Consider the following 27,448-nt stretch of genomic DNA (forward strand, 5'->3'; position numbering starts at 1 on the left):
CAATCCTGGGCATCTTTTCTGTTTCCCATCCATTTATTTTTTGTAACGATCCTAAGTGCCATCAAGAGGTCCCGGGCTCTTTCACTGTCCCTCATCTTTTTTCAGCAGCTTACGTCATTTTAGCACGGCCTTCGTCTTCGTCCCATCAGTCGAGCCTTCGGCCAGAATTGAGCAAACCCCCCTGAGCCTGTTCTCATATCACCGAGAAGAGAATTTCCGAGCCCAGGAGACCTGCTATTCCTTTGCAAAAGCGACCTGCTTCCCCTTGTCACACTCTGCAAACAAGATTCTTCCTTTGCCGTTGACACCGCAATCCACATTTCCTGGTCGTCAAGCTCTTCGCCCGGTGCCGGCAATCGACGGGTGCCGGTCCTTTTGCGATGTATGGTTAAGTTTTGCCTCTTTTTTTTTTTTGCCCAAGGCTCTTTACTCAAATCTCGTCTAAGCTGCAAAACCTTTTAGAAGGTTGCCAAATTTTCTGCCGGTCCGGATTTCAAAAGCTGGATGCTTTCCTAGGCTGGTTTAGACGTATTTCCAGGTAGTCCTCGATTTACGACGGCAGTTGAACCCAGGATCTATGTGGCTGAGCGAGACATTTGTTAAAGCGAGTTTTGTCCCACTTTACGGCCTTTCTTGCCATGGTCGTTAAGTGAATCATTGCCGTTGTTAAGCCAGTCACACGGTTGTTAAGTGAATCTGGCTTCCCCATTAGGCTTTGCGGGTCAGAAGGTGTCGCCAAAGGGGGATCCTTTGACCCCAAGATACGGCAACCGTCATAAATAGAAACCAATGTCCACGCAGCCGCCTTTTGATCACGTGACCACGGGCACGCTGCCTTCGTCATAAATGTGAAAAGTGATCCTGAATCACACTGTTCGGTGCCTTTGCAACTTTTGAACGGTCACTAAACGGACTCTTGTAAGTCAAGGACTGCCTGTGTTTGCTTCTTTTGAAAAAAATAATCAGTGCTAAAGGAAAAGGGCTGTTTTTAAGGGGTTGGGGGGAATCTAGACCAGGAGCCTCCAACCTTGGCCACTTTAAGACTTGTGGACTTCAACTCCCAGAATTCCCCAGCCAGCTTTGCTTTGCTGGCTGAGGAATTCTGGGAGTTGAAGTCCACAAGTTTTAAAGTTTCCAAGGTAGGAGACCCCTGTTCTAGAGAGTTCCCGCTGGTGGTTGCCCCTTCTCAATCACAAGATTTTAAAAGGGGGGGGGTCACTTTTAGGGAATCCCCTTTCTCTTTCTGAGGTCTGCCGTCCCTTTCACTTACACTTTCATTATTTCCTCTTGCTGATCCTGGGGGAAAAAAGCCCTTTTGTAAACTTCAAAAACTCACCTTCCCACCTGCACTCCCCCTAAAAAATCCCGATTACACAGAAATGAAACGAAGGCAGATTTTTTTCTTTTCTTTTCTTCCAAAGTCCTGTTTGTTCAGATAATTGCCCGGCCTACCGTCCATCGATCCAGGCCTATAGGAACAAAACACCAGCCTGGCATGAAACCCGGGCAGAGTTATGGGGAGGGTAGTCCTCATACCATCAAGGTGTACCCCCTTGAGAAAAACATCAGTATTTTTCCCCGCAGCTGACGAATCAGGAAAAATCAGTTTCTGGTTTTGGTAGACGTCCGCTGACACGCAGTTCTTCCAAGTCTTAGCATCTTGGACAATCGTGTCAGCGCATTTCGGAAAGTCCAGTTTGATTGTCTTGGATTTCAAGGGCCCGGTTGGCATCCCGTCTCCTCCTGCAACCCCTCGTGAGGTTTTTAAGCGTATTCAGCAGGGCGGTCCTGTAGGGGTGATGCAGGAAGAGGACAAGCACCAAACTGGCGCAGCTTTCACTGAACAAAACCACCTCCGAGATATTCATGATCAGCTCGTTCCGAACCGTCCCTGCCTCTCCCTTTATCTTCAAGCTGGTCCTAGCCAGGATCAGGGCGTTATAAAACAGACGGCACAACAACATGCTCGCTGCGATGGCCAAAACGGCCCAAAGCGGCTGGCTGTTTTTTCTCGAAGAATATCGACCCGCCGGCGTCTTTTTCACAAATGCTAGAATGGAGAAGAGGAGCTCGGCCAACGACGGTGCGCAGAACCCCAAGGCAAATTTAATGATCTCGTATTCGGGCCAGGCAAACAAGGGATCCAGCTGGCAGTCCGTTTCCTCCTGGTAATGTTCGATGCCGAGCAGCCCGCTCAGCATCAAGGCGGCGCAGAAACCGCACACTAGGACAAAACCGACACAGGCCTTTGGCCTTTGGTGCGCCGTGCCGATTAGAGCATTTTGTGGCGGGTGCCTCCCAAGGAAAAGGTTCAGAATGATTAAGAGGAGGAGGAACTGGGAAGAGAAGTAACCCAGGTTGAAGAAGAACGACAGCGCCCCACACCCGAAGTAGGACAGTTTGAGATAAGCTGGCCGCACGGCAATGGTGAGCGATAGAAGGATGACAAAGAGGTTGACAATTGTCTGGGATAAAAACAAGATGTCTAATTTGTCCAGGACATGATTTCGATAATTCTGGATGCAAATGCTCAGGGTAGCCATGCCGGCTAATAAACCCGTCGGCACAAACACAGCGATGTAAACGTGCATGAACCTTGATATGACTTGTTGCGCGAACATAATCTCTTGGAAGTTGGTGGAGGGATCCTTGCTCAGGGTTGGGTATTTCATCCAGGTCATGTTATGTGGGAGCATTTTTAGGAGGGCGGTGGGCCCCACGGGAGCTGAAAGGGAAGAGAAGGAGGTTAAGTCACAATAAACTGTGGAAGTCTCACGCAAAGCTCTTTACTCCAGAAAGGAAAAATGCCCAATATATTTCTGAAGAAGCCCAGATGAAGGCAATAAAGTTATAGGCCCATATCCAAAAGGGAAAGTTTATTTAGAAATACCATGTTTTCTCCAAAAAATAAGACCTGATCTTATATTAATTTTTTGCTCCAAAGAACGCATTAGGGCTTATTTTGGGGAAAATATGGTACTAAATGCATCCATCTGGCTGACAATCTTAACTGGGGCTTATTTTAGGGGGAGGGCTTATTGTCAACTTGCAAAACTTTGTTTTTGCCACTTGTATTACGAGCATCCTGAAAAAAATCACGCTAGCACTTATTTTCTATAAGGTCCTATTCTATGGGTCCTATTTTCGGGGAATCAGGGTATAATATAACAACAGGGTATAATATAACAACAGGGTATAATATAACAACAGAGTTGGAAGGGACCTTGGAGGCCTTCTAGTCCAACCCTCTGCCCAGGCAGGAAACCCTACACCATCTCAGTCAGATGGTTATCCAACATTTTCTTAAAAATTTCCAGTGTTGGAGCATTCACAACTTCTGCAGGCAAGTCGTTCCACTTATTAATTGTTCTGACTGTCAGGAAAATTCTCCTTAGTTCTAGGTTGCTTCTTTCCTTGATCAGTTTCCACCCATTGCTTCTTGTTCTACCCTCAGGTGCTTTGGAGAATAGTTTGACTCCCTCTTCTTTGTGGCAGCCCCTGAGATATTGGAACACAGCTGTCATGTCTCCCCTAGTCCTTCTTTTTATTAAACTAGACATACCCAGTTCCTGCAACCGTTCTTCATATGTTTGAGCCTCCAGTCCCCTAATCATCTTTGTTGCTCTTCTCTGCACTCTTTCTAGAGTCTCAACATCTTATTTACATCGTGGCGACCAAAACTGGATGCAATATTCCAAGAGTGGCCTTACCAAGGCCTTATAAAGTATATTAACACTTCACGTGATCTTGATTCTATCCCTCTGTTTATGCAGTATATAGAGTAGGTCAGTGTTTCTCAGCCTGGTTACCTATAAGATGAGTGGATTTCAACTCCCAGAATGCCCCAGCAAGCATCGCGATGCTGGCTGGGGAATTCTGGGAGTTGAAGTTTACCCATCTTAAAGTTGAGAAGTGCTGGTTCAATCTTCTTTTTTGCTGTAGGCAATTTGTATAAATTGTATTTCCAGATTCAAAACGGGTGCCAATGGCTTCATGTTTAAACTAAACCGAGTCTCATCCATGCGCCATTAACAGGATCCTGGAAGAGTGAAATGTATTCATCCTTTTTCCTCTCTGTTTCTGAGATCCTCCTATAGGTAGTCCTCCTCGACTTACAGCAGTTCATTTAGTGACCCAAAGTTAGACCGGCACTGAAAACACTTGACTTTTGATCCTTTTTCACACTTAACGACCATTGCAACATTTCCGTGATCACACGATCAAAATTTGGGGACTTAGCAACCGATTCATATTTATGACAGTTGCAGCGCCCTGGGATCGTGGAATCCTCTTTTGTGACCTTCTGACAAGCTGAGTCACTTAACGACCCTGTGACTAGCTTAAGAACAGCAGCGATTCACTTGACAAACGTGGCAAGAAGGGTGGTAAAATGGGGCGAAATTCACTTAACTGTCTCGCTTAGCAACATAAATTTTGGGCTTAATTGTGGTGGTAAATTGAGGATTATCTGTGCTACTTTGGTGTGATGTTCACATCCCATTGGTGCAGATATTTTAAATGTGGATATTATCCTTCCAGGCCATGTAAAATCTGTATGAGTTTCCTTGCTGACACCCTGTTGGTGTTTCAGAACAATAGTCAAGAAATACACAGATCTGCAATGAGAGAATTTTAACCTTACTTTGAGGCCCTTACAATTTTAAATACCACCCAGGCCTCATCACAGAGTTGTTAATATTTTTCTTCTAAAGGTAATTTAGCTTTTATCTGATGATGCTGTTAGTTGCTAAGGTATATGTGTGAATGTACACCTGATAGCGGTTATAAATTCCAAAAGTTAAGGGTTTCTTTAGGCGAAACTGGGGAAAAAAATAAGTATAATGGCTCAGTCAGATGCTCCCATCCCGAATCCGTTGTCCTGGAAAAGCATCACCTTTCCTTTTAAGCAAATAAAAACACAAAAGGATCGGATTGCTTTTATTTTTTTCCTGCAGCAAACCACTGCAGCCAATACAGCCTGTCTTACTGCCTAAAGATAAAGGTTCCCCTTGCTAGTCGTTCCCGACTCTAGGGGGCGGTGCTCATCTCTGTTTCAAAGCCGAAGAGCCAACGCTGTCCGAAGACTTCTCCGTGGTCATGTGGCTGGCATGACTCAACACCAAAGGCACACGGAACGCTGTTCCCTTCCCACCAAAGGTGGTCCCTATTTTTCTCCTTGCATTTTTTACCTGCTTTCGAACTGCTAGGTTGGCAGAAGCTGGGACAAGTCACAGGAGCTCACCCCATTATGCGGCGCTAGGGATTCGAACCGCTGAACTGCCGACCTTTCGATCAACAAGCTCAGCGTCTTAGCCATTGAGCCACCCTTTCTCACTGCCTAAGCCCTCTCAAAGTGACTTGTGTCTGTTATCCAAAAGGTGATATTCTCCTTCGTTAGAAGAAAATGAGTTGACAAGTGTTTGTTTGTTTCTTTTACAAACACGGCTTGTGCTGCGATAGGACCAGCATTTTGCATTGAATGCCATGTGGCACTTTCATAAGTATTCAAAAGCATATTTTACCCATCAGTTCTTAACTGCCCAAGCTTCATGCCAGCTTTATTTTATTTCATTTTATTTTTTAAAAAAGCTATTTTGAAAATCTGCCCATGGAGAGGTCATGTCTGCTGGCGTTCTGCATTACGCAAGCTGTTCTATCGGCTAAGGCTCCAAGCAGCTTCCCCAAACCGCAAACCCAAACCCAAGGCAATGCAACATTAAAACAGAAGCTACCCTTCTGCTTTTCACTTTTGATTTCTTTCTGTTGCATAAAAAGCAGGTTTTACATCCGTTCTCCAAATCTCAAACAGGAGTGTTTTTTTTAAAGTTGTTCCCCGACATGCATTGCAGCCAATCCTCGTCTTATGACCACAACTGAACCTGGAATTTTGGCGTCACCACAGGAACGGACTTGATTTTCCAACCACTTTTAGGACAATTGTTAAAACAGGTCACCAAGGTCATTAAGCCGATCAGGGGGTCGTAAGTCTGAATCCACCTTATCTAATGTCTATGGATATTCTTGGCCATTCAGGTCATTTTTCAAGAGGCAACTGGAGTTTTTTTGTTTTCCTTGAAGAAGCTTTTCTTGGACGAGAAGTGAAACTTCTTCAAAGAAAAACAAGGAAGTCCAATTGTCTCTTGAAAAAAGCACCTTTGGGTTAAAAGTCTAGGGTTTTCTTGAATTTTTAATCAGCTTATCTAATGAGCCCAGAATAGCAGCCCCACTGGCATCGTTTGGGCTGCAAATTAAGTACGTACAGAATTTTATTAGCCCAAAGAAGCGTCTTGGATACCATAACATAAATATTTGCTTTACTAATAGAGGATAACGCAGTTGGGAGGGACTTTGGAAGCCTCCTAATCCAACCGAGTGATTCTCAGAATAACTCAAATTTAAAATCCAATTATTCTCAAAGTGAGAAACTGTTCACGTTGATGGATTCACTACCTTAGAAATGGGATTTCATATTCATTCTGGAAGCCATGCATTTGCTGTTGTTATTTTTTTTTTTGCTTGAAACGGAAAAGCTGGCTGCAAAAAAAAAGTTACAAAGGCGGAGAAAATTTTCCACTTCCCAGCCCTCCCTTGGGTGCCTCGCCTTGCATTCTTCTGTGGTTCTCGGTGTCTTCTTGCGGCATCACCAAACTGCTGGCTTGGAATGGAGACGGTTCAGTAGCGGCTCAGGGTGCAGGAGGCTAATTAAAGGAGCAGAATGTGGGGGTGGGGAAGGGATTTCTTAATTGAGAATTACTGATCAGGGATGAATTATGAATTTGAATGCATCCTATGGGATTTTGGCTTTCAAAGTTTAGAACACTGTTGTCGTGGCTCCAGCCCCCACCCAGGCCTGGCCCCCTGCCTGAAAATGACTCAGAGAGTGATGGGGAAGGGCCATCAGGGCTCCCCTCTGCAGGGCCGGCCTCTCTGGTTCAGCTCCAGGAACCAGAGGCAGGCCAGGTGGAGGAGGTAATGAGGCCTCTGTCTCCTGTATCTCCCCCCCAGCCCAGGCAATGCTTCCAGACCCAGCTGTGGACAATCAGTCCTGGTTAGATCCCCGGTTTCGTAGACAAGAGAGGCGGGAACAACAGAAGAAGGTGGAGCAGGCCTAGAGAGTGCTGAGTCACGGAGTCACACCCCACAGGGTATAAAAGCAGGAGGGGCTGCTCTACTACTTCGTGACGGACAAAACAAACTGACTGGAGAAAACTTGAGCTGAACTATTTGACTGAGCATTTGGCCTGGATTGCTGTTTGTTCCTGACTTTCTGGTTGCTCCAGTAACGAGCTTCTGTGATGCCGGCATCAGGGAAGATAAAGAAAACCTTGGCAGACATTCGCTGGTCTGCTGCCAGAGCTGATAGCTGCCGTGGACTAAATTGCTGGCTAATTAAGTCAGTTCACGTGTCTCCCGGACTGAGGTGCGGGGGACAGAACAATTGTCCCTTAAGCTTGCCAACTTTAAGACTTGTGGATTTCAGCTCCCAGAATTCTCCAGCCAGCCTAGAGTCACCTTCTAGGGAACAAATTTAATAAATAAAATCCTAAACAATTTAGACTGGAGATGACAGGCAAACAAGCGTTTTGTAACTACTGCCATTGTCATCCAATACCACCTCCTTCATTTTGCAATTAAGTAGAAACAACTGTTAATCCTGTTTTGGCCCATCTTGTCTTATAACGTTTGCTTGCAAACCTTAAAAAGCTTTTCTCCTTTTTTAAAAAAAGACAAAATAACTTTTTTTTTTAAAGCTTCCTTTCTCAGCATCTTCCTAATCATTTTTTTTATTGTTGTTCTTCTTTCATTCTCCATCTTGGATAGACCCCTTTTCTGTCTTCTGTCATTTCTGCCTGTCGATAGAATATTGCATCCAGTTTTGGTCACCCCATTATAAAAAAGAGGTTGAGACTTTGGAAAGAGTGCAGAGAAGAGCAACAAAGATGATTAGGGGACTGGAGGCTAAAACATATGAAGAACGGTTGCAAGAACTCGGTATGCCTAGTTTAATGAAAAGAAGGACTAGGGGAGACATGATAGCAGTCTTCCAATATCTCAGGGGCTGCCCCAAAGAAGAGGGAGTCAAGCTACTCTCCCTGAGGGTAGAACAAGAAGCAATGGGTAGAAACTAATCAGGGAGAGAAGCAACTTAGAACTAAGGAGAAATTTCATGACAGTTAGAACAATTAATCAGTGGAACAACTTGCCTCCAGAGGTTGTGAACACTCCAATACTGGAATTTTTTAAGAAAATGTTGGATAGCCATTTGTCTGGAATGGTATAGGGCCGTGATGAGAAGCCTATGGCATGGGTGCCACGGGTGGCACGCAGAGCCATCTCTGGGGCCACGCGAGCTGATGCTCAGGTCAGTTCCACCGCTCATGTCTGCACCCCTCCCGCCAGCTAGCTGATTTTTGGGTCTCTGCTGGGAGACGCACGCACATGCGCGGGAGGTGGGATGGGTTACACATGCATGCTCAGTGCGGCGTCCCCCCCCCACACCCGTTTTTGGTTCCAGGAGGCTTCATGGAGGCCTGCTAGCACCAAAAGGGTCACATGCGCATGCAGGGGTGGGGGGGAAGCACGGGGGGGATCACACATGCATGGGTGGGGGATGGGGCCTGCCGGGGGGGCATTGCATTATATGTGTTGGCATGCACACTTTGGCACCTGAGGGGAAAAAAGATTTGCCTTCAGTGGTATAGGATTTCCTGCCTGAGCAGGAGGGGTGGACTAGAAGACCTCCAAGGTCCCTTCCAACTCTGTGATTCTGTTATTCTGTTAGTCAGACTGTTCTCTGCGAGGCTCAAGCAGGACGCCAAATACTGCCTTGCAAATCTCTCCAGAAGGCTGAAATGATTTATTGGTGTTTGTCCCAGACGCTTAGATCAGAAGACCTAGATTTCAAACTGATGACTTCAAGCCTTGCAAATCACACGACTGCCTGCCTTCGGGACGATCGTTTTAGGAACCCACGCTATTTCTTTTTTAAAGCTTCTTTTTCCTGCCCCTGTTTTGCTTCAGAAAATAAATGTTGCACTCACCCCAACCGCTTTGTGCCTAACCCTAAATCTGCTGATTATTCCTTGGTGTCCTTTTAAATACCCAGAGCCAACGGGTTATTATTCTTAATAGTAGATGAGGGCAGTGGTGAAATCCAATTTTTTTTACTACCGGTTCTGTGGGTGTGGCTTGGTAGGCGTGGCGTGGCCTACCACGCAGGGGAAGGGGAAGGCTACTGCAAAATCTCCATTCCCTCCCTACTCCAGGGGAAGGATATTGCAAAATCTCCATTCCCACCCCACTCTGGGGCCAGCCAGAGGTGGTGTTTGCCAGTTCTCCGAACTGCTCAAAATTTCCGCTACCGGTTCTCCAGAACCTGTCAGAACCTGCTGGATTTCACCCCAGGATCAGGGGTGTCCAATCTTGGAAGCTTTTAAGACTTGTGGACTTCAGCTGTCAGAATTTCCCTGGCTGGCTGGGGAATTCTGGGAATTGAAGTCCACAGATTGGACACCCCTATAGTAAATGCTTGATTAATCTTTCCTAGGAAAATTTAGAGCCAGAATCACAGAGGCAAAAAAAAAAAGCCCTAGAAAGTATTTCACTAATAATTTAATTTAGGAAAGGTTATTTTTACGGAAACTAATTTTGAAAGAAGGTCAACAAGGCTGCATTTGAGACCTGGGTTGGTTGTGATTCCTGCTTTGGGCCCCAAACATCCGCATTTCACTTTAATAAATGGTTTATTTCTCTTTCTCTGTGGCTTCTTCACCACTCAGGAACTACCTAACCCTTTCTTAACGCTTTACGGAAAATTATTCTAACAGAGATAGAGGGGGAAAAAACTTTTTTTCCTTTTTCACAGTACCATTTTCCAAATACCGCTATGTATTTTCCAGCTATATCTATTTTGCAATTCTGTTTTTGAACGTATTGCAAAAGGAGAAGGATCTGGATAGCAAGCGGTTTTCTTGCACAATACTCTGGGGCTTTTATGGGGTGGAGAAATGGATAAATTCAGGACCATAAATAAAGATTTGATTTGATTTGAAACAAAGTCGATAACTTACCTGCGAAGGAAAAAGCTCGGAAGATGCGACAGATCAACACTTCCTTTCTGGTGAGATTGAAAGATAACGGCTGCTCGCACGCACGGCAGATGATTTCCACGGCTCCACTTCCTGTAGCGGGTGACGTTTTTCAATTACCCAGCTGTGAGGCTTACAGAAGACCTACAGTTCTTTAAGGAACAGGAGCTCGGTTTCACATAATTCAAACCATACACGTTGCCTCCGTCGTGGCCGAAAAGGGCTTGACCACGTGACTTTAAAGTTGACTTAAGCTGAGGGATATCTTGGTGCTCCCAAACAGAAAAAGTAGTGTTTAGCTATATATTTCTGAGCGTCTGAGGCCATCCAGTGGCTTTTCTCTGGGAGAAAAAACCCTTTATGTGCATTTTCCACTTTCCGGTGTTTGAAATTCCATTTTCCAGGAACAGACGTTCAGCCCTTGAAATGCTACAGTGGCTTTTAGTGAAGAACTTACTGAAGAAGGAATGAAATTCCTTGTCTTTGGGTGACCCAAGGGGTATGGAGGACCTAGGCTTCATGTAAACAAGCCTCTCCTTCATCACATTTACCCTTCTTTTCAAATGTTCCAATATCATTGCTGTTGCTTGTTCTCAGTCCCGTCTCTCTGTTGCCACTTTCTGATGAAACTCTTCCAACATATGAGGGGCTGACACAGACAACTTGTTTTCCAAAGCACCTGAAGGCAGGACAAGAAGTGAGGGATGGAACATTATCGAGGAGAGAAACAACCTAGAACTAAGGAGGAATTTTCTGACGGTGAGAACTATAAACCAACGGAGCGGCTTCCCTACAGAAGTTGTGGGTGCTCCAACATTGGAGGTTTTTAAGAAGAGACTGGGCAGCTATTTGTCTGAAATGGATAGGGTCTCCTGCTTGAGCTGGGAGTTGGACTAGAACATGGGTCCCCAACCTTTCGGATCTCAAGGACCACTACATTCATAATTTTAAATCCCATGGACCACTAATATGATCTGCCTAATGACCGCCTGGGTGGGCGTGGCTAGGTGGCCACGTGACTGGGTGGGCGTGGCCAACTCAATGTCACTCACGTTGAGGGGCGCCTCGCTGACCTCTACTCACCCCTCCCCTCCCAGCTTCTCCTCGCCTGCCCGCCCGGGCTCCTTAGGGCCCCAACAGGAAGCAGTTGTTGGAGCTAAGCTGCCACCAGGAGAAAGAGTTGGCTAAACAGCTGGCTCAGTTCAAATTGACTGAGATTCAATTCAACTCTGACTGAGAAGGAGGCTCAGCAGAAGCACCTCACTGAGGACTACAAGCATAGGCTTTCCAAGCAGAGGGAAGACCTGCGGGAATGCAAGGCCAGGTAGGCTCAGCGGGCTGAGATGGTCAGCCAGTTCCAGGCCATGATACAGTCCCCCTGGAACGAGGCCATCCGGTTCCTTGCCACCAGCGGCACTTCCCTCCAGCCTTTGCCCAAAGCCCCCCACCGGGCAGCTGAAGCAGATCCTGAATCCGAATTTCTGCTACTCTGCGACCTGCACAAAAAGACCCCGAAGGGGGAGACTCTCTGCAGTAACACAAACGTTCATTGCACGCATCTGTCCCAGGGGCCGGAGTTTGAAGATCCCTGATTTAGTGCAATATAAAAAAATGCAAATAATTTTTCTGCGGACCAGCAAAACTTTCTCACAGACCACCAGCGGTCCATGGACCACCAGTTGGTGACCGCTGGACTAGAAGACCTCCAAGTTCCCTTCCAACCCTATTTTATGTTTTAGCACAGTTGCCTAGCCTACGAACTAAACTACCCCACTCACTGCCTTGATATTTTGGGTGCTTGTCTAACAAACTCTGATTAATTTTGGCTAATTGAATAAGTTTCTTAAGAGTTGTTTTTAATATTGTGTATGTTATGATTTATATTGATATATTGACCATCAATTGTGTTGTAAATGTTGTAGTACCTTGATGAACGTATCTTTTCTTTTATGTACACTGAGAGCCTATGCACCAAGACAAATTCCTTGTGTGTCCAATCACACTTGGCCAATAAATTCTATTCTATTCTATTCTATTCTATTCTATTCTATTGATTCTTAACGAATGTATCTTGTCTTTTTATGTACACCGAGAGCATCTGCACCAAGAAAAATTCCTTGTGTGTCCAATCACACTTGGTCAATAAAAATTCTATTCTATTCTATTCTATTCTGTTTGTATTTTATTTGGCTGTTCACCGCCCTGAGTCCTTCAGGAGAAGGGCGGTATACAAATTAAATTATTATTATTATTATTATTATTATTATTATTATTATTATTATTATTATTATTATTATTATTATTATTATTATTATTATTATTATTATTACCTTCTCTTGATGGAGAGCTCCAGCTTCAGTGACTCCTGAGCCGGTTCAAAAGATGCGTTTATGGACCCTTTTTGCAATTCTCTGCTTTCTCCTTTTTTCTGCATAGAACTAGTTTGCACAAACACACAAGGGAAATTGGCCGAAGAGAAATAGACTAAAATCTGCATATCGGTGTGGTACATGACTTCTGATCTTGGTGGGACCTTAAGAGGGCTTGTAACTTCCTTCAGATTTACCCTTTAAGCCTTTTTCTTTAGTAAAAAGTCTCCCTTAAGCCTTGCTTTCTGTCCTCTGCGCTCTCTCCCATAAAATATGTCCTGCTCAGCAGTCTTTCCCCGATGTGTCGCTGCTGGAAAATGAGCTTTTCTGCTTGTCTGAGCCATCCTGAGCTAAGCCAGCCAGCTCAGCAAATGCCAGTTAACTTTGGGGGATAATTGTAGAATAAAGGCAGTGGAGTTTCCTGACGTGGCATTCTCCCATTAACCACAAGGGGGCGCTTTGGGAGAACAAACTAAACTCTGAAAAGCTTTTATCAAAAATCGAGGGAAATGCAATTTTTATCCCTGGAAATGCATAATAAATACGGACTGCAACTTAGTTCTCTTCATCCTCCCGCCATTACTTTCCTAGATGAGCCTGGCCGGAGGACAACATCTTCTGCAGGGCGCCCTGGAGTTCTGAATGACAGATCCCATCATCCCCAGCTAACATGGTTTTGGATTATGGTGATCAAGCTGCCATGAGCCTCTGGGTCCCTTCTTTTCTTTTTCTCCTTTGTGGGCAAATAGAAGCGAAGGGTTTTTATTCTTTTAGCTAAACACAGTTTGTCTCGTTGCACACCTAAGTAGAATCAGGAATTGTGGTTTTGTCAGGCTCCACTTAATTAAAAAATGACCCAGATCAACCTTGGTTTGATGTTTTGGCTCGTGACACGAAGTGACTCATGAGCAAGCTTCCCGGAATTTGAATTCTGATGGGATGCTATTCCTCTCTTTCTTTCTTTCTTTCTCTCTCTCTCTCTCCCTCCCTCTCTCTCTCCCTCTCTTCCTCTCTCCCTCCCTATCTCTCTCTCCCTCTTTTTCTTTCTCTCTCTCCCTCTGTTTATCCTTCTCTCTCTCCCTCTCCCTCCCTCTCTCTCTCTCTCTCTCTCTCCTCTCTTTATCCTTCTCTCTCCTCTCCTCCTCCTCTCTCTCCTCTCCTCTCTCTCCTCTCTCTCTCTCTCCTCTTTATCCTTCTCTCTCCTCTCTCCTCCCTCCCTCCTCTCTCTCCTCTTTTCTCTCTCTCCTCTTTATCCTCTCTCTCCTCTCTCTCTCTTCCTCTCCTCTCTCTCTCTCCCTCTTTTTCTTTCTCTCTCTCCCTCTGTTTATCCTTCTCTCTCTCCCTCTCCCTCCCTCTCTCTCTCTCTCTTCCTCTCTCCCTACCTCTCTCTCTCCCTCTTTTTCTTTCTCTCTCTCTCCCTCTCTTTATCCTTCTCTCTCTCCCTCCCTCTCTCTCTCGCTCTCTTCCTCTCTCCCTCCTTCTCTCTCTCCCTCTTTCTCTCTCTCTCTCTCCCTCTCTTTATCCTTCTCTCTCTCCCTCTCCCTCCCTTTCTCTCTCTCTTCCTCCCTCCCTCCCTCTTTTTCTTTCTCTCTCTTTCTCTCTCTCCCTCTCCCTCCCCCCCCTCTCTCTGGTGTGTGTGTGTTCATTTGTGGATATCCGCTTTTGCAGGTGCTCTTCCAGGAATTGAATGCATAACAGGGAATATTTCTTTTTTTAGTCTGGTACTCAGGATGTTTATCTTCCATGAAGCCCAATGCTCTTCCATGTGGAAATCTTGCAACCGAGAGTCCTCAGTTCCAGCTGGAAACACAATGGTTGGATTTATGGAAAAACAACTCCTAGGCTATGCTGCTCATCAGGGTTAACCTTCCCCGGCTGCAATTCCTTTTCCCTCTCCCCCCCTCCCCACCGATATTGGATCTTGCCCTGCCCTGGGCTTTTGTTCTGCTAGGGAGAAGATCTTTCCTTGGAATGCAGCAAAACCTCCTGGGAGGAGCCCCGGCTGTCTGACACAAAACACACCTGTGCGACACCTGCTTTGCCAGGTGCCTGTGTGCTTCAACCTGCGTGATGGGGAGAATTCCCTTCCAGGGCAATTGACCTGGTCATTCGGTCTGGTCTATGGAGAATCCCAATCATTCAGATCGGGGTTTCCCCCCACCCCAAAAGGCAACTAGACTTTCTTGGATTTTTCCTTGAAGAGGTTTCGCTACTCATCCAAGAAGCTCCTTCAGTTCTAGCGGAAGAATCCTGAATTCCCCACCCTTCAGCTCGGAACGGAAGAAGCTTCTTGGATGAGAAGCGAAACCTCTTCAAGGGAAAAACCCAAGAAAGTCCAATCGCCTCTCGAAAAAGCACCTTTGAATAATTCTGTCGTGCAACCCAAGCCGTCACGAAGACATCCAAACTCTGCCTCTGATCAGGATCGATAATATTGGCATTTAGGTTTATCGACCAGCCCATAGTCGCACTCTCCTTCTCTGTTCTTCTGTATACGTGGTCCTTGACTTACGACCATTCATTTAGTGGCTATTGGAAGTTACAGTGGTGCGGGGAAAAGTGCCATGATTGTTTTTCAGCCTCCCCTGTGATCGTGTGATCCAAATTTGGATGCTTGGCAACAGCCTCACATTTGTGACGGTCGCAGTGTCCCGGAGTCACACAAATCCCCTTTTTTAGACCTTCTGACAAGCCAAGTCATTCGGGAAGCCAGATTCACTTAACAAGAGTGGCAAGACAGGTCGCAAAATGGGGCAAAACTCACTTCACAACTTTCTCACTTAGCCACAGAAATTTTGGGCTCCGTTGTGGTCGTAACTCGAGGACCACCTGGACTTAAAGCCAAGAAGACCAAGCAAACACTTGAAATGTGGTTAAATCGACAGGAATAATGAGAAAGATGATTCCGAAGTAAACAATTTTATCAGTTTATTGATTTGACATAACTGCCTCCCCGGTTAAAAGGAGACCTACAAATCATAAAATCACTTTTTTTAAAAAAAATACTATTCTGAAATAATACTGTTAATCTCAGCACTCCTGTGCTGAATTTCTGTTATGTATGACCAGATACAGTACTTTCCATTGAGCGAGTTTATTCTTCAGCTGTGATAAAATCTGACTCTTAGGAAATAATTTAATAAATTCTTTTAAATGTTCTTTTTTTTTTTTTTTACATCAGTAGACTGTTTCATGTGTTCAGCGAGTAATGGCTAATACTTTTATTTACAAAAATAGCTGGAATCTTTCAGAGGTTTAAGCAGAAATGTCTGCTAAAAGTTCATACGAGAACAGATTTCCAAATCTTATCCCCTCAAATTTTCTATCTCCATTCTTCGATCACATTTGCCTTATATTACGTCTCTTACTGGTTGTATTAAAAATACCTACTTGTTAGCTTTTTGGAACGCGCTAAAATTCTGATCTGGAAAACACTCCTAATTCAGAGTTTAAGAAAAGGGAATGTAGTTCTTGGAAAGTGAGATCTAAGAATAAACATTAGTGGTTCTGTGGAACATTTCTGGAAACCAGCTTAGAGGTTATTAGGTTCATACTGATTTTTTTATTATTTTTTTCCTTCCCTCTAATACTGACTCAGTTTTAATGGGAAAAGGCACGCCTCTTAAGATATTAGCAATGAGTAAGATTTGGGAAGAAATATGTAGATGTTTTGAACTGAAGTGGCTGTAGATGTGCAAGATATTAATAATGTGGAGATGGCATTAAATAAGGCATGAGCATTTAGCTCCTGGTTTTTTATTTTTTCCTTCCCTCTAATACTGACTCAGTTTTAATGGGAAAAGGCACGCCTCTTAAGATATTAGCAATGAGTAAGATTTGGGAAGAAATGTGTAGATGTTTTGAACTGAAGTGGCTGTAGATGTGCAAGATATTAATAATGTGGAGATGGCATTAAATAAGGCATGAGCATTTAGCTCCTGGTTTTTTGTTTCTTGTTTTACAAAACATCGAATTGTCTTTTGACCTAGGAATGCTTAGTTTGGGAAAGAGGAAGTCACATCGCTGAATTTATATCCAATGTTGATGGCTGGTAAGAAATCCTGCAGGGACTCAAAGATCCAAATAATTTAATCTAGCCTGAAATAAGCCAAAGACATTGTCCGTTGAAAGAGAAACGAGAAACTAACTTTCTTCGGTCTGAAGAAACTAGGATGGCCCAGAGAGGTTTCGAGGGACAGAGAAGTTAGGGCCTTTGTGAGTGGTAAGGTGAACTAATGAAGTCTGCGCCTGTTGGGTTTATGGGAGTTATAATATAGTTGTATAGTATAGTTACAGAGAGGGGCATGATGGTTTAGTGATTAAAGATGCTGACCTTGTCAGCTGGAAAGTTGATGGCCTGGGTTTGAGACCCGACGCGCAACAGGATGAGCTTCTGTTTCTTGCCGCAGCTCCTGTGCACCTAGCAGTTTTGAAAGCTAATGCGAGTAGATGAATAGGTACCATTTCGGTGGGAAGGCAACAGCATTACATGCGCCCTTAGCGTCTAGCAATGTTGGCCACATAACCACGGAAAATGTCTTCAGAAGCGTTGGTCAGCAAAGTTGGCTGGGGAATTCTGGGAATTGAAGTCCGCCAGGCTTAAAGTTGCCAAGGTTGGAGACCCCTGACCTAGATGGCATGACTAATCAGACTTCGGCTAAGCCAAAGACTCCTTGCAGCCTGGTAAACATATGAGCTATTGTTTTCTTCTTTACCTGAAGAGAACCTTGGCAACTCCCTCCACTAAATTAGACTTTTGTGGTGACTCCCTAGGCTAAATTAGTGTCTTAACTCCGATAACCTCCCAGTTCAGCCCTCAAGGCCTCTTAGCTATTTGTTTTACAAGTCTACACCTCTGAGATCCTGTGTCCCAGCCAAAATGTCAGGTGGCGCAAATAACGATTGTTATGAACGGCAGCTTGGTAGGAGCAGACCAGCCAGCTCAAAAAAATCCAAAATTCCTGATCTGACCCCACCTCTGGAGAAGCAAAACCACTTCATTTACTCTTTCTCCCCTACTTGGTGACCTCCAGTGGAGTTGGGACTTCAACTCTCATCATCTCTTTCAGCCGAGGAACATGGAGAATATGTTCCAATATTTGAGCGGCTGCCGCAAAGAAGAGGGGGCTTATACTGCAAAGCAGGAGGGCAGGACAAGAAGCAACGGATGGAAACTAAACAAGGCGAGGACCAACCTACAACTAAGAAGAAACTTCCTGTCAGTGAGAACAATTAATCAGTGGAACAACCTGCCTTCAGAAGTTGTGGGTGCTCCATCGCTGGAGGTCTTCAAGAAGAGATTGGACAGCCATTTATCTGGAATGGTACAGGGCCTCCCGCTTGAGCAGGGCGGGCAGACTAAAAGACCTCCAAGGTCCCTTCCAACTGTTTTATTCTGTTATGCCTAGGAGGCAGCCAGTTAAACTGAAAAGAAGTTGCCCTGTGTTGGAGGCCATCTGAACATCTAGATATGTTTCTCACCCCTTTTCCAGTTCTTTGTTCTAAGATGTGGTGACCTCTGGAGGATCTCCCAACCTCTTGGACAGCTTTTCTTGTGATGATGGGGTGGAGCAGATACAAAACATTGTCCTTATGTGCTCGTAGGATGACATGGTATATATGGCTTTTGGTAGCCTAGTCTAGACTACTTCTTCATGCTAGCTTGCTGTTAGGTCCAACCAAAGGGACAGAAGAGACATGGCACTACTGAGTAGGGAGAGAACTAAAATCCAAAGCAGGATAAAAACAAGGGCCAGAATTATAAGAAATCCTTGTTGTTCCCTGTGTGCCTTCACACCATTGTGTTATCTCTTCCGTCCCTTTGAACCAGCTTTTAATTCAGCCATGAAAAGAAAGTTGTACGTCTTAAGGAATATTTGCGAGTGATTCAGGAGGGGCCCTTTCCTTTAATGCAACTGGGTTTTTCGTTGGCACCTTAAGCTTGACTTCATCTTAAACTGTCCTTCATTTTACTAGACATAGCAACATCCTACAATTCCTGCAAAATTACATCCTTTTGGTTGCTTGAAATGCTTTTACAGTGTAAAGTCAAGAAAATGGGGGAAACCCATTTTTCTGTTTGTTTGTAAATGGAGGAAAACACAACTGCGTTCGAAGAGAAACCTTCAAACCTTCAGAGTTAGAAGTGAAGATTTTGTTTAAATTCTAACTTTGCAGATTAGGAAAAAAATTTAGTATCGTACTAGGGCTGTTACACAATTTGATCAGCATGATTATTAATGGATAATTATCCTAACTGAAAAGGTTGCTGCTCCAACCTTGACATAAAACTGCTTTGTAAATTTTAAAATTCATATTCTTTTATACGAAAACATAAAAATACCTCTTTTTCGTTTTAAACTCTACAAGATTACAAAGTGCTAGGTGTTCGGTCAAAAAGCCTGCTGTGGGTTTTGTTTTTTTGTTTTTTCTTCACACAAGATTGCTAAAACAAAGCTTATCCTGCAAAACCGACTCAGTGCATTGAAATTCATGGAACCAAGCCACGATTTTTAACCCACAGACAGGATTCCCAACAGTTTCCTCCACAGAGTCGCTACCTGGGTAGGCCTAGGACGGCGAGGCACTGACGTTCGCGCGCCCGTCTCACTCGGCAGCAACCTCCAGACTCCGGTCGGCGCCCCGGCACCCACCAGCGTTCCTCCATACCTACGTGACAATTTGCTGAACCACTGTGCGTTCGTGCGAACACGGCTGTTTCCCGCAGTGCAGTTTTTTCAGCAGCCTTTGCAGTTTCCCCGGGAAGTTTTTGCTGAGATACCGGTAGAGCAAAGGCAGGATAACACTGCTGGAAAAAGCCAGGAATTTGGAGAGCCCCTTTGTGAAATGCAAGGCCCGGCCGTAGCTCTCCTCCACCGCTTTGCCTTGCATGGCGGCCAGCGTGCTGACCATCAGGGTCCCGTAGTAAGGTGTCCACAGGGTGAACTGGGTGCAAACGGTGGCGATCAGAAGCCTCTGCACGGAGGAGTCCAGTCTTCCAGTGTCTTGGTCCAGCGGTGTGGCCTCCTTACGTATCCGCAAGATCAGCACGAGCGCGTAGAGCACGGCGACGGCCGGCACGACATAACCGATGAACACCATGATGGCATCCGCAGCTTCTTTGTTCTGCATCTTGGAGCACTCGATAATTTTGGTGGAGACGTGGTTGCAGATGTAGAAGAGGAGAGAGGAGAAGCTGGTCAGCATGGCCCCTCCCCAGATGAACCCGCAGACGTGCTTTGTGTTGTACACGCTGGACATGTAAGTCCTGGGCAGAGCCCGCTCGATGTAGTAGTCCAGGCTGAGCAAGGCAATGGAGTACATGATCACCAAGGAGGAGACATTGAATAGAATCAGCAAGGTGATGTAGACTTCGTTGTTGAAATTCCAGATGGCCCACTTGGTGCTGGTAGGTCCCAGCAGGTACATGGGGGCGATGGCGTTGATGATGAGGCCAGCGATGGCCATGTTGACAAAGTAGACATCTGGCATTGTCATCGTGGCTTTGTTGCACAGGTTGACCACGACCAAGAGCCCATTATAACAAAGGCCGATGGGGAAACAGATGACGAGGTAGAGTAAAGAGAAAATGGAAATGACCAGATGAAAATCGTGGCACAGATTCTGGTCCTCGGTGTTTTTGGAGCCATTGAGGGCTTCACAGCTCCACATAATGATGTTCCCGAGACCAGGGCGGTCTTTTCTGCTGGTTACCAGCTTTTCTACAGGAGAAGAGAAAACAAAGAACATCAATGCCCTTCTTTCGAGGAGACCAAATCAAAGCATCTTCCAACATCTGCAGCATGCCGAATTGGACCAGGTCTGAGTTGTATTATGGGGTAACAGAAATAATTCCAGGTGTGGAATTATTCAGGTGGGGTTCCTCAAGACCGGGGGAGGGGAGGGGGGTTCTCCAAACTTGGCAACTTGTGGGCTTCAGCTCCCAGAACTGAAGAAGCTTCTTGGACGAGAAGCGAAACGTCTTCAAGGAGAAACCAAGGAAGTCCAGTCGCCTGATGAAAAAGCCCCTTTGGGACAATCGTGACCTGGATGACTGAGAATCTCCATAGATATTTAACTCCTAGAGCTGCTGGCTGGGGAATTCTGGGAGTTGAAGTCCACAAATTTGCCAAGTTAGGAGACCCCCTGCTATGGATCTATGGATTTCATAGATTCACATTCAATGTCTATGTCTTTAAAAAAAACAAAACAGCAGAGATCCTGTGATCCTAATGGGTTAGTTATTAATACAGCTTAATAATTATTAGGTACTTTGTGTTACTTTGGTTTAAGGCAGTTCTCTCTCGCTCTGTTTCTGACCCTTACAAAGGCTGCATTATTCTAATCCATCTTTGCAAAGCAAAATCAAAAGTAGATTGTGTTCTTTTCTGAAAACTCCTTGTAAAAACTTAAGTAATATTTGTGTTGCTAATTGAGACAACATTCCTCCCAAGACACATGTCCCCCCCCCAGTAATAGAGTGCGCATAGCCTTAAAGGCAGCTTTTTAATATGGGCATGTAAAACATTTCTGTGTTTCGGTTATTAATAGTGTCAGGTTGAATCAAGAAGTATTGTGCTCTTAATTGCTTTCCAGTATTTTGCAGAGGATGACCTTCGGTTTTTCTATTTTTAGACGCATTTTATCTGCCAGAACATCCACGTTATTTCACATGTTTACAAGTCCTTCCTAAAATTCATCCCTGTATGGGGAAGGTTTTTGCTTCGCCACATGAATCAGCCTCCCTACCTCTGGCCATTTTCATGTGGCAGGCAAGACCTTGGCTCACTTGGGAAGACACCTAAAAAGACTACGTCCTTCCTTCCTTCCCTCCTTCCTTCCTTCCTTCCAAATTTTTGAGCGTGTCTGTGCGTGATTCAAGAATAGAATAGATTAGAATTTTATTGGCCAAGTGTGATTGGATACACAAGGAATTTGTCTTGGTGCATATGCTCTCAGTGTACATAAAAGAAAAGATACGTTCATCAAGGTACAACATTTACAACACAATTGATGATCAATATATCAATATAAATCATAAGGATTGCCAGCAACAAGTTATAGTCATACAGTCATAAGTGGAAAGAGATTGGTGATGGGAATTATGAAACGATTAATAGTAGTGCAGATTCAGTAAATAGTTTGACAGTGTTGATGGAATTATTTGTTTAGCAGAGTGATGGCCTTCGGGAAAAAACTGTTCTTGTGTCTAGTTGTTCTGGAAGGAAGCTTCCGTATACACGTGATTTAGAATTTCTCCCTTAATTTAGGGGGGGGGGAACCCCATGAGAAAATACAGTCATTGTGAGAATAGGGCAACCCCTGAAATGAAAAATAGGATTAAGGAGCAGGTTAAAGTACAGAATACAGAATACTAGAGTTGGAAGGGACCTTGGAGGTCTTCTAGTCCAACCCCTTGCTCAGGCAGGAAACTCTATACCATTTCAGACAAATGGTTGTCCAGTCTCTTCAAAACTTCCAGTGATGGAGCGTCCACAATTTCTGAAGGCAAGCCATTCCACTAGTTAATTGTCAGGAGAATTTTTCCTTAGTTCTAGGTTGCTTCTCTCCTTGATGAGTTTCCATCCGTTGCTTCTTGTCCTGCCCTCAGGTGGTCTGGATAATGGATGGACCCCACCTTCTCCTGTTTCCTTCCACCCTGCAGCCCAGTAGAAATTATCATCTTGCTGATCCCGATAGATCTAAACTGACTCAAGGGTTGGAAGTTCAGACAAGCTGGAAGATCTCTGGGCTGCAACTCGAGAAAAGTTCAGCTGAGGTGTCAAGAGTTGCGTTGGTGCATAGCTGCAAAACCTGGCCTTGGCTCAACACTGCACTTTCCCTGCAGTTTAAAGCTCCTTGTTTGTCTTTCATTTAGCCCCTTCTCCGACATGTCGGGAAGCAGAACCTCAGCGTTTTTATCTGAAATAAACACGCCGAGTAATTTCTAAGAATTGGCCTTCCTCCTATAAGACGTTTTTCCCCCAAAGAGTGCCAAACTTAATGTTTTTATAATTGCTTTCCTCCCAACTTATTGTGGAGGCACGCTTACTGTAATTTCCTTTTATTAAACTCAAGGATTAACATGATGTCTTTGAGATAACATCTCTCCCAAATCTAGAGCCGCAGACGCAAATGCACTTCCTTAAAAAAACACCCATTAAAATGAAACGTAATGTTTCAAAGAGGCACTTCGGACTTTTTTTTTCAAAAATAAAGTGATGGCTAACCAGAGCTTTCTGTTTGATTCGACCTCCCTTTTTAACCAACTGGAGATAACTCATTTGTAAATCTGGGACCTTCCTAACCCCTTAGATATTCTCCCACCGGATGTCCTTCAAATGTTTTGATCTGCAACTCCATGAATTCTCAGTCAACCTGACCGGTGGCCCACTGGCTGGGAATGCTGGGAGTTGTAATCAAGCAGCACCATCGCTGGACCTTTTCAAGAAAGGATTGGACGATCTAAGATGATATATAAGGTCTCCTGCCATGGACAGCGGAGTTGGACTAGAAAATCTTGAAGGTCCCTTCCATTCCTATACTTGGAGATGCTGGTTTAACAAGAGCATCTTTCAGAGCAGGGATATGACAGTTGAAGAAAACAGGATAGGAATAATCGTTGGGATCATCACATCTTGGATTCTCATTGTATTGCTAACTTTTAAGGAGAAATACCCTGACAGTTAGAACAGCTAATCAGTGGAACGGCTTGCCTTTTAGGAAGAAATGTCTGGAATGGCATGGGGGTCTTCTGCTTGAGCAGGGGAATTCTGGGAGTTGAAGTCCACAAGTCTTAAGAGTTGCCAAAGTTGGACACCCCTGCTCCACATCTGGCCAGGGAATTCTGGGAGTTGAAGTCCACAGGTCAAGGTGGGACGCCCCTGCCTTAAAGCAAGCCATCCTACAAGATGTAAACCCACACTTGGATGCCCAGGTCTCTACTGGGAATCTTTTTCCCACCCACCCACCCAAAACAATCCTCCAGACATTGAAGCCAAGTCCTGCCTTTCTACCCCACATCCCATCCCTCCTGTTGGTTGCAAGCTCTCCTTCTTCTGTTTGCTTTGACAATGTTTGGCCAGGGCGGTTTGCTCTGCTCCCCCTCCACAAACATCCATCCCTCCATCCATCCATCCCTCCGTCTGTCCGTCTGTCCATCCATCCATCCATTCCCCCCCCTCCCCTCCTCTCTCTTCCCCAGCTCCTACCTTCGATCCAGTTCTCATGTTCCTTTGTACTGCAGAGTCAAACATGGCTGATAAAATAACATTTCAGGTGAAGGAGAGAGGCAGCCGAGGGGGTCTCCCATGGTTTTTCCTCTTCCCCACACACCCCCAACCCCTTTGCTCTTAAAGAGCCATCCTAGACCTTCCTCCGGCCGGGCGATCCGGCTGAGTGTTTTTCCCGCATGTGAGCTGCACTTGTTTGTCCTCCTAGTACATTACTCACAAAGTTTCTGCTTCTGTTGGCACAGCAAAGGCCGTGTGGCTCCTCCCTAGCTCTGTTTACCAGCCAGTTTCAAGAAATAGGAAACTCACTCTCGGATCTGGAAGGGGAGGGGTACACAGGCTGTTCTCTTCTGAACCTTCCCATCGATTGGTAGGAAGGCAGATATTCCTGGAATAATCCATCTGGGTGTTGGGTTACAGCCGCTGCTGCCTGCTTGCCTTCCCTCCCTCCCTCCCTCCCACCCATTCTCTCTTTTTTCTTTTCTTTTTTTTGGGGGGGTGGGGGTGGGGGTGAAACTCACCAGCCTAGTTTCTAGCATTCCTGTAAAGGAAGCCAGCTTTGCCATAGGAAGATTCCAGGGAGGGTCTTTAAAAAAAAAGCCAACCAGCAAAACTCTTCCCGAGGCTCAGTTTTCACGGCTGGGTTTTGGGAAGAAGAAGAAGAAGACGACGCCAGGCAATCTGGTTTTTTTTTTTTTTTTTTTTGCCCTAGAGGAGGACAACATGATCGATCAGTCTGGAGAGCTGAATGGAAGAGTCTCTGATTGTGTTGCTGGCAGCGTTTGAACTGAGTCAGGCTGTGATGGTTCCAGGATAAAAGGAGAATATCTGTAGCTCAGGGTTGAAAGGAGGGGTCCTTGGTGCTTCTCTGAGCTTGGTTGTTTTCTTGCAGATGTTTCATGACCCAGCTAGGTAACATCATCAGTGCTAAAAGAGAGTGGAGTTTGAAGAAAGGAGGAGGAGGGGGGGGAGGAGCGAGAAAGAGAAAGAGGAGGAGGAGGAGGACTCTGATGTCCTTGGATCTCTCTGAGCTTGGTGGTTTTCTGGCAGACATTTCATGACCCAGCTAGGTAGCATCATCTGTGCTAGAAGGCAATGGGGTTGATGGAGAGGAGGAGGAGGAGGAGGAGGAGGAGGAGGAGGAGGAGGAGGAGGAGGAGGAGGAGGAGGAGAACTGTGGGGTCCTTGGTGCTTCTCTGAGCTTGGTGCTTTTCTTGCAGGTGTTTCATTGCCCAGTTAGGTAACATCATCAGTGCTAGAAAGAAGCAGGGTTTGCACTGATGATGTTCCCTAGTTGGGTCATGAAACGTCTGCAAGAAAACCACCAAGCTCAGAGAAGCACCAAGGACCCCCTCAACTCTCAGACCCTTTGCCAGCCAAACTGTGCCATTAAAAGCCGACAGCTTTTTGTGGGTGCTTATGCTTTTTAACAACATCAGTTGGCCTGAAAGGTCCCTCCTAAGGTTTGCAATGAAAGATGAAGCGAGCAACAGCTGTATAAGTACTCTGAATGCATAAATTCCAGGGGTATTTACTAGCAGAATTTGGATTACGGCCTGAATTTCTTGCTCCCCTCACCCAGATCTTCACATAAGGGGCTACTACACCAGGAATGAATTTTGAAACATCTAACCTTTCCAGTTTCAGATCCCAGTTGAAATCTTCGATAGCTCAAACGATCAGGATCCAGCAGGCCATGCCAAGTCTTGCTGGAATCTTATAAAGAAAGTTCCTTGTTTACTCCTCATAGTTTTGGTGCTACAGTCTGCTTGGCTCATGGGTTGGAATGTGACAGCTGCCACCTGGGGTTGGTCACCCCGAGTCAAGCAGAATAATATTAACCCAGCAAAAAAGATTCCAAATTGGTACAGGAAGGCTTGGAATTCCAAAGGGAAAAAATGTAAAGTGCTTTGCATTTTGTTCCCCCCAGGATTTGTTTATATTCTGTCACCAGAACCTTCTTGATGTCTGTCCTTGAAGTAGGAAGGGTTTAGGTTTGGCTGGGACTAACGCTTCAGTTGCTCACGTCCTGAGTCATCACTGTTTGTAACCCACAAGTATTTGATCGAGCAAAGATAAAATGTTTTTGGAATTAGTCTAGAAGAAAATCCAGCTTGGTCAAGGGTGTGGGTACTACTCTACAAATAACCTACCAGCCTTTTCCAAGTCATGTCATTTAGGGCTGAACAGGGAAGCCTAAATGGGCCTGATTTGACCAACGGGGGACTTGCCGTTTGATTACAGATTGTCACTTCAAAGATTTTTGTGTGGCATGATTCAATATCTTCAAGTGAACATCAGGTTTTTAGAAGTATGGATAACATATGTCCTTTCCTTTCCTTTCCTTTCCTTTCCTTTCCTTTCCTTTCCTTTCCTTTCCTTTCCTTTCCTTTCCTTCCCTTCCCTTCCCTTCCTTCCTTCCTTCCTTCCTTCCTTCCTTCCTTCCTTCCTTCCTTCCTTCCTTCCTCCCTCCCTCCCTCCCATGGAACCAAATATAGTTCTGGAGCTTCATACATGGCAAAAACTTCGAGGCAGTTGAGGAAGATTTGGAGTGGACCAGAAGATTTAATTAAGAGCACTAAGTTCCTTCTCCAAATTGCTTTTCATTGTGAATATTAGCGGTGGGGCTCGGTTGCATTTTTGTACAACGTATGGTTAGGTCTCAGAAACTAAATTGTCTCCTTGTTTTCATCCTCAGTCCCACTAGATAGCAAACCTCTAATCCAGGGGTCTCCAACCTTGGCAACTTTAATGCTTGTGGACTTCAACTTTGCTGGCTGAGGAATTTTGGGAGTTGAAGACCACAAGTCTTAAAGTTGCCAAGGTTGGAGACCCCTGCTCTAATCCACATCGGTCGATCTCAGAGAGCAAACAGGGGTCTTGATTGGGTTACTGCTTGGACAGGACCTTACCAAGAAATAATCGGGATATAGACTTGACCGAAAAGTCTAAAAATAATAATAATAATCGCATAAGAAAGCAACTTCTCTTAGCATTGTTGCCAAGAAATGATTTATTGGACACATTTCATGAGCCAAGCTAGATTCAGAGACCACCTCCTTATAATAATTGGGGGCTGCACCCAGTGTCTGGATTTTCGTGTTAATTTTATCTATTTTCTGTCTCGTGCAACTCCTGGCCAGTCCTGTATTCTTGGGTTTATTTCCATATATGGCCTTTAGGTAGCATCTTCAAGAGCAGCCTCTTAAAGTCTCTACAGAGATGGATCATCTGCCTTGACAATTTGCTATGGAGGGAGGACCGATTCCATCCCGTTCTTAATCGTTAATGGAGCCGAAGCAATATAAGGCCATTCTATTTCAGCGTGCGCTGCCTGTCTGCCTGTGTTACTACATCATGTTCAGCGGGAGCCACCTCATGCGCCTCTAAAGGAGTGGGAGATGAATGCCAAGGGAGCTTTTTGATCTCCTTTCTCAGCTGGGAAATTCGGAGAATGGAGTTTTCCACGGTTATGCAACGGGAACGCTTTTAAGGCTCGCAGGAGCCTACGACATGCAGATAATTGCTTTAGGGTGTTGAGTAAAAAACTGTCTGGTATCAATACTGAATAAATCTGCATTAAGGATCTTCTGCCTTTGGTATGTTTTCCAAGAGGGAAAAGAGGGAAGGATGCAGTAGGAACCTTGGAGGAAAGTCCTCGAAGGGTGGCTAACAAAGATGCTGGAACTACAGACTTAAAGACCAGAATTGAGCCCGAAATGTCTGTTGCTAAGCGTGGTGGGTGTTAAGGGACCCTTGC

At 45.1% G+C, this 27,448-nt stretch overlaps 3 protein-coding genes across 8 annotated transcripts in view; 1 reads left to right on the top strand and 2 right to left on the bottom strand.

Annotated features, from left to right (window-relative positions):
- The window catches only part of C14H7orf50 (chromosome 14 C7orf50 homolog), a 92,969-nt gene that overhangs the window by 21,695 nt on the left and 43,826 nt on the right, over positions 1-27,448 (top strand). The window lies entirely within an intron of this gene.
- LOC131185093 (uncharacterized) lies at positions 1,091-11,629 on the bottom strand. Of its 2 annotated transcripts, XM_058157207.1 has the most exons (3): positions 10,071-11,629; positions 6,602-6,698; positions 1,091-2,725 (listed from the first exon to the last, which is right to left on the bottom strand). In XM_058157207.1, exons 2-3 carry the CDS (start codon positions 6,639-6,641, stop codon positions 1,674-1,676), a joined length of 1,092 nt encoding a protein of 363 aa, XP_058013190.1. In that variant the 5' UTR covers positions 6,642-6,698; positions 10,071-11,629; the 3' UTR covers positions 1,091-1,673. The 2 variants fall into 2 exon arrangements, with proteins under 2 accessions (XP_058013190.1, XP_058013191.1); XM_058157208.1 differs by lacking the exon at positions 6,602-6,698 and having other exon boundaries at positions 1,092-2,725; positions 10,071-11,626.
- The window catches only part of GPR146 (G protein-coupled receptor 146), a 41,354-nt gene continuing 30,121 nt past the window's right edge, over positions 16,216-27,448 (bottom strand). The window contains exons 1-3 of one of the 5 annotated variants that reach the window (XM_058157202.1): positions 23,668-24,010; positions 23,173-23,360; positions 16,216-20,178 (exon numbers count right to left, since the gene is read on the bottom strand). In XM_058157202.1, the coding sequence (XP_058013185.1) occupies positions 19,127-20,178; positions 23,173-23,359 (1,239 nt within the window). In that variant the 5' untranslated portion in view covers position 23,360; positions 23,668-24,010 and the 3' untranslated portion in view covers positions 16,216-19,126. Of the gene's footprint in view, positions 20,179-23,172; positions 23,361-23,667; positions 24,011-24,209; positions 24,333-27,448 lie in introns of those variants that run through there. The other 4 variants (XM_058157200.1, XM_058157205.1, XM_058157203.1 and 1 more) reach the window with 4 other exon arrangements.

This window comes from Ahaetulla prasina, chromosome 14 (assembly GCF_028640845.1).
Source record: "Ahaetulla prasina isolate Xishuangbanna chromosome 14, ASM2864084v1, whole genome shotgun sequence".
Lineage (NCBI taxonomy): Eukaryota > Metazoa > Chordata > Lepidosauria > Squamata > Colubridae > Ahaetulla > Ahaetulla prasina.

What these genes read in the sequence shown, in the direction of transcription:
- LOC131185093 (XM_058157207.1), bottom strand. Translation starts at nt 6,641, where the DNA reads ATGCCGCAAGAAGACACCGAGAACCACAGAAGAATGCAAG. An exon ending in GAACCACAGAAGAATGCAAG is followed by an intron (nt 2,726 to 6,601) that starts GCGAGGCACCCA and finishes CTTCCCTTTCAG; the next exon opens with CTCCCGTGGGGCCCACCGCC.